General features: G+C 42.4%; 1 protein-coding gene across 1 annotated transcript; it reads right to left on the bottom strand.

Annotated features, from left to right (window-relative positions):
• Positions 1 to 320: 320 nt before the first annotated feature.
• On the bottom strand, positions 321 to 5,948 carry gpr139 (G protein-coupled receptor 139). The gene is made up of 2 exons (XM_079457433.1): positions 5,803 to 5,948; positions 321 to 1,864 (listed from the first exon to the last, which is right to left on the bottom strand). The coding sequence occupies exons 1-2, from the start codon at positions 5,852 to 5,854 to the stop codon at positions 897 to 899; spliced, it is 1,020 nt and encodes a 339-aa protein (XP_079313559.1). The 5' UTR covers positions 5,855 to 5,948; the 3' UTR covers positions 321 to 896.
• Positions 5,949 to 6,876: the final 928 nt, after the last annotated feature.

The following is a 6,876-nucleotide window of genomic DNA, read 5'->3' as shown; positions in this document are numbered from 1 at the left end:
GCGAGAACAAAAATTCCTCATCCTTGTTCTGATTCTGACCGCGTCTGAGCAGATTGCACATTTTACGTTGTTTACCTCATCTATGCGCTGTATGGTTTGAATATATCTCAGATTTTCAGCACAGTTAAAACGCTCCAGATGGCCGGCTGTGTGAAGATAAATGAACGTGGTGTTCCCCAGCAGCTCGTTCCACAGAAAGGGATTGATTTATTTGGAAAGTGCTTCTCGGGGTTGCCCAGCAAAGTATGAATGTGTTTTTGTATGTGCATTGATTCAAATGATCAATAATTAACCTCTAAAATAATTTTTTGCTTTTTATTGTACATGTAACAGTCAGTTGCACCACAAGATTTTTGAAGCCGAGTCTATATAATGTACTTATGTTGTGTCATTCTTCTTCTTCAGACAGCGATATTGAAGCGCTTTTCCAGCACTGAGCATTATCTAAAGCCGTTTGCGATGGGTCCTTGGAGACCGACAGCATATTGGATGAAAATGTCACCGTTGTTTTTTGATTATCTAAAAGGTGAGAGAGTTAACATGGTTCCCATATACAGTAGTAACATGTGATCTGTGCAGACCTTCCTCTTCTTGCTTTGGTGTTCATCAAAACATGCTGGAGGTCTTAAAAATGTACCGTCGTCGTCTAGCATTCAGACCTTTTTTGCATTGATATCCTGAAAGACATTGGCATGTTCATGGCGTACCGGCCACTCTGCCTGTAGAAACCGCGTTTTTGGCCAACCTCAACCTGAAACTGGATTTCTTATTGAGGCATTGTAATCAAACCCAGTTGCTGCCATCTGCTCACCATCATTAACCTTCTTCTCAAGGTTGGGTAAGACGTCTCTTTGCCTGGCGACTCTAGCCAGTGTCGGATAAATATTTTACAACGCTCAGGAAGATATGCAGACGGGTTTGCCGTTTTTGTCGTACTGGTACACCAGCATCTTGATGCAATGCGAATTTGCTGGTGAGATCCAAGGGCTACTGGTGATGGAGAAGTTCTGACTGGCATAAAAAGGGGGCGGCTGCTTCCTACATCGAAACAAAGCCTTTAGCACCGTGGCGGCCATCCTGCGAAAGCGCCTGCTGATGAAGCAGTACAAGAAGAAGTTGACGCCGGTGTTGAGCAACGCGAGCATATTTGCCACATCCGTGACCAGGTGAAGCAGTCTGGCAGAGCCTGGCAGAGCCGGCTGCACCGTGTACAGGTGATAAAGGATCATGAGAGTGCGTGGCGCCCACAGCACGGCGAACACAGAGGTGATGGCCAGCAGGATCGCTGTTGTCTTTCCGGTGGAGTACCCACGCAGACGGAAGCAGCTACGCCTGCAACGGAGCTTCCGTACGATGATGGCGTTGAGAGAGAAGAACACGGAGCAGGGGAACAGATACACGGTGGCGCAGTGGATCCACACCAGCACATGCTGCCCTGCGCTGCTGCTGCGCCCGCCGCCGCCCGCTCCAGGCAGCCCGTGCCACAGCTCCGGCCACCAGTAGTATGGAGTGCTGGAGATCAGGCAGCCGGCGTACACGGCCAGGATGACTTTGCGTGTTCGGGCCGGGTAGGAGACGGTGTGGTAGCGCAGCGGATGGCACACGGCGATGTAGCGGTCTATGGTCAGGGGCACGGTGATCCAGATGGAAGTGTGGATGGAGGAGAACTCCAGCACTTGCACAGCCTTGTTCAGAGAGTGGGGAAGGGGAGCTCCTAGAATGAAGTCCTCCAGAAGAAAGTCCACAAACACAATCAGCAGCAGAACCAGGATGTCAGCTACAGCCAGAGCCAGCAAATAGTTGTAGGATGATTTCTGTCGCCGCAGCACCAGCTGGGAGAGGATGATCACCGTCAGGATGTTTGCTGTGGACAGTGGGGAGATGAGGGAGAGCAGAGGTTAAAGGTGTGATTTGTTGAAGAAAAGTCCGAAAATAAAAGGTCAGACATGCACTGGAATTTGTGTGTCTCACATGCAATCACATTTACACACATGCATTCAGACTTTCACAAACATGCACGACAATGGAGACGACATGCACATACACACACACATTCAAACACATGCACCGAAGTTCACAAACATGCCCTTACATTTAAAGACATGCACTGACATTCACAGATGCATGCAGCGATAATCGCCTACATGAACATATGCATCAAGAGTCACACGCATACATGTACATGCACTCACATTCAAATACATGCACTGACCTTGACACATGCTCACACATTCTCATTACATGCATGTACTCACATGTACACGCATGCCCTGATATTCATACATACTATACATGCATAATGATTCATCCACACATGCATCAACATCGCATGCATGCACAAATGCACTCAAACTCACACGCATACACAGATCTTTTAACACCCTCACATTGACACGCATGTATTGACATTAACACACATTCACAATCACACAATGACATTGACACACATGCACAGAGTCACACGCATGCCATGCATACCCATTTAAACACACGTGCTAACTTTTACACATGTTCATTCACACTTACACACATGTGCATTAACATGAACATCTCAGGGATGTTCGGAGCACTTGACCCCCTGTTGTTCAATTCCCCTCTTCTTTCTCCCTCTCTGTTTTCCACCAAATCCTTTTCCTCAGTCTGTCTACGCCCTTCAATAAAGACCGAACAAGCAGCAGCAACAAGTGCACAATTACATCCAATCGCTGGTGCTCACCCAGCACTCACATGTCACAATGACCCGGATTAAAAGACTCAAGGATGCCCAGACCCTCCTGCATCCACTCCTTCATAGTGCCTTTTATCTAAACACGTATTATTTCACAGGCCACGCACAGCCAGCGTGAGATGCACAGGTAGAATAAATGGCCCTAGATTTTCGTGACCTCTCGTTGTGATAAAAAGAGTGCAAACACAAAAGCGATGCCATTATTTAAGTAAAACTATTTAACACAGCGGTAGGGGACGCATGGGGGTCAGAGCCTCATTACATAAGACCTCGGGAAACATTCTGAGGTGAGGATGCTGACCTGAAAATTGCTCGTTTGATTACAAGCACACATCATTGTAATTCGTACCCAAAGCCCCTGTCATCTGCTTAGCCCGTGATATTGTGTTACGCAAAGTTTAGAGTAAAGCTCGTCTGTTCAAGCAGACGGCGTACAGGATGACACGTCCTTCACACCTGTCTAAAATCTGGTTTTCACCGCACACCTTTGTGTGTCTGATAGCCCATCAGGCTGCTCACAAAGATGGATTTGGATCACATATGCCAGTCAGGAGTTTGGGAATTTGCACCTTGCAGATACAGAACCTCGGCTGACTACAAATTACACTCCAGTTAAATTCGCACATTTGCATAAATGCTCGCAGACACACGAGCATCCATTTAAAGAGGTAGAGATACAGAGAGAGACAGGCAGGGATGAATTTAGTTTCTCATTATCGCATTTTTGCAGAACTTTATACACACAGACACAAAAATAGCAATAAAAGCTTTCTTTCTAGTGTTTACTGTATGCAATCCAAGCTTTGCTCCCGGAGGAACATGGTTTCTCTGTCGCAGCTCAGGAGACATAACAGAGGTTCATTAAAATACATCAACCTTTTTTTCGATGTTTTATCTAAAGTGAAATAGTCAGTTTTACTTAAAGTAACAGTATAGAGATATACATGTATAATATATGTGGATAGGGCGGCTTTGATAGGTAATTTGCTCCTGAACAGATCATTTCAGCTTTGATGTTTTGGTAAGCACTGAAATTCAGTCCTAAAATGAGACGAGATCAGAGGACACTTTTGGGGTCTTTTATCTTTTCATCAGGCAGATGCAAAACAACCATCTCAAACTCTTGGTCAGGGTTTTTTCTCATCTCATCAATATTCTAAACCCTCTCGATGATGCTATTGATTGTTACAGGTCAGAATAATGATGTGTATTTTTCCTCACAATGTGCATGTATTTCTGCACTTTAAGTCCTGAAAATATACACTTCATATGTTGTGTTTGTCTTCGCGTAAAGTTACATTAAAAATGGTAAGTGGTAGGTTTTATTCTTCATAAAACGTTGCTTGTCCACACAATGTACTGTACAATGACAACAATTATCAAATCAAAAAAATCGTCCAAACCTTTGTTAGTAAGGCCTAATAAAATGTAATTTACACTTTAATTGAGTTGTAAGCCGTTGAGTTCGAGACGTTGAGAATGAATTTTTATTTCTAAAAATAATGAATCAACATGTTTTAAAATGATGATTTTGATGCATGGTTGTATCTTTGGAATCCAGGTCTGATGAGAACGACATGATACAGACATTCAATGTGTTTAAAGCTAGCTACCGTTCTATGCTAATTTCACGTCACATTAAACTGTGAGGACTTGTGCTTTTAACGCGAACCTATTAGAGAAAAGTGCTTCGAGTTCGTTTAGTTTGGCCATTCATTTAACAGAGTATCGAGTGTTTATTCTGGCTTTGTGTTACCAAGCGGTGATCAGGTTGTGTGTTCGTGTTTGTATCCGCGTCTGATAATAATGAGCATCAGAATGTGTCGCTGACATTAAATCCAGTTCAGTAAACCACTTCTCTAATCGCACTTTTATATCTCTGTCACCCTCGATATTCTACATTCGTCTCTGGATTTATCTTTCGCCGGATTGATCCGCCCCGTTGAGAATTCAGATTGTTTAGACAAACAAGAAGAATCTATAGCGATCTATAGGTTGTACATTTCCAGACAATTCCATTTAGCTGGGGTCAACTCTTACAGCACATTGATTTCGCATGACTCTCTCTCTGGGGATTAGCACAGAAGAGGCACATTTTAATGCCTCGGATTGCTTTGTTTTTTTACCCAGACAATATGTGTACTACAAAATATAACACTAGCACGCCACTTGCTGCGTACAATATGATCCACATGCATGCTGCTTAAAGAAATGTAAAGGCTCAAGTCATTTCACGTGTGTCTCAAATTTTGCTTCTTAAGATAATAATAAATGTAATTTCGAAATGAACAATTTCAACTCTCCAAAGACAAAATCCAAAGATTTTAAAGCTCTACTTTATTTAGTCATAGTTTAAATACATACATTTTATTTCAGTTATCTCTCCTTCTAAACATCAAATTAAACGGAGAGCAAATAGAAACCTTTGCTTACTGGGATCGTTCATCCAAAAATGAAAATCCTGTCATCATTTCCTAATGATCCAAAACCTGTATGAATTATTTGCTGTGCTAAACACAAAGGAAGATATTTGGAAGAATGTCAGTAACCAAACAGATCTCATCCCCCAAAGTAGGAAAAATAAATACTATGGGAATCAATGGGGGGAGATCTGTTTGGTTACTGACATTCTTCCAAATATCTTCCTTTGTCTGAGGGGGAGTAAACGATGACAGAATTAACATTTTTAGTTGAACTATCCCTTCAAATCTCATTTGTGTCTCAGATATTTCTCCTTAGAGTCTCCGAAAAATTGTCTCCGTCCTTAGAGTTACAATGTCAACAATGTGTCGAACTGAGCTCAGCTTTGTCATGTCTGCCATCAAAAGTCAATATCATTGAAGATCTCAATATGAACTCCCATCAAATGTACCCAAATCCAGATTGTTTGACCTTCATTTTACACCTTCCTACTCTTTCTATATTTCAACAATTCTCTCATTTGATTCAATTTAATTTAAGCGATTTTAGGAGAAGCATACGAGACTACTTGATACTTAAAGGAAACGCAGCTGAGAACTTCATCAAGAGCATCATTTGAGCAATAACATGAACATTAACAGGAAAACACTCACGGAAAACACTTTCTTCATTCAGGCATCGAGCGCCCAGAAAGCCCAAGCTCATTTTCTTAAATTGGAAATCATTGGCTCCACCTCTTAAGTAAGGAATAACAGCAGCCGTCTAATGTGGAGCCAGCGAGAGATCATTACTGAGGATCTGTGACCTTCCAACAGACGCTGATATTATAGAGATTCATTCTGGATTAACCTCCTCCGTCTTCGATGGAAATCACACGAACGCACAAATCAAACGCTCTTCACTTTACTTTGAAGAAGGGAATGAAATGAGACCGGCCTTCTTCAATTAGTGACCTTAATGAGCTTAACATCTCACAATCAATCCAACAGCCGTGAGTTCATCTGAAACACTCTCTGCTTTCTAAGAAGTAAACATTGAATGTCAGTTCCAGACGCCGTTGTGTTTTGCTTTTATGGACCAAACAGTACAACAAATCAAAAACTTTTTAGAACCCGTCATAATATGCCAATGTGATGTTAAAGGGGAGGTGCAACATGCATTCAGCCTTCTTAAAAATATTAAACGTGCTGGCGACTCATGCTTAAGATGGTCTACTTGTCAAAATAATGAGTCGGACGTATCAGGTAGTATTTCTGTGCTCAAACCAACCCCCTAGACTACGTATAGGTTTCGGAAAGTGTTTTTCGAACATGAAATTCCCTTAAAGAACAAGTTTTCTTTTAAAGTCACTTATTGGATAATTCTCCTGGAAAAGCACACATACACGTCAACCAGCAGGAGCGAGAAAAGTGCACGCCCACGCGTCAACCAGCGATAAACCGCCCATCAATGTGCTTGGTTCGTTGTACTGAAGTTCAGCTGCGTTTGTTAGTTCAGGCATTTCAGTGATGGATGTTATATAAACGGTAGATTTAACGCTGGACTTGGAGATAGTTTGAAACTGATAGACGGCACAATCCCAGCGCTAAAAGATGCCGGACACAAACCGCACGCGGTAAGTCAAACTTAAAGTCAAATGTTTGTGTTTTGTTGCCAATCGTACAAGCATTATGTAAACAACACGAATTATAGGGAATCAACAGTTTTGCAGGGATAATGCGATGATG

This window comes from Barbatula barbatula (genome assembly GCF_947034865.1).
Source record: "Barbatula barbatula genome assembly, chromosome: 5".
In the NCBI taxonomy this organism is placed as follows: domain Eukaryota; kingdom Metazoa; phylum Chordata; class Actinopteri; order Cypriniformes; family Nemacheilidae; genus Barbatula; species Barbatula barbatula.
The sequence above is the reverse complement of the archived record's forward strand: the minus strand, read 5'-3'. Positions and strand labels throughout refer to the sequence as shown.

Bases quoted from the DNA above. Each gene is read 5' to 3' on its own strand.
- gpr139 (XM_079457433.1), bottom strand. From the start codon at position 5,854: ATGAGCTTGGGCTTTCTGGGCGCTCGATGCCTGAATGAAGAAAGTGTT. The intron at 1,865-5,802 runs GTGAGTGTTTTC...CACTGTCCACAG, and splicing joins GAATGAAGAAAGTGTTTTCC to CAAACATCCTGACGGTGATC.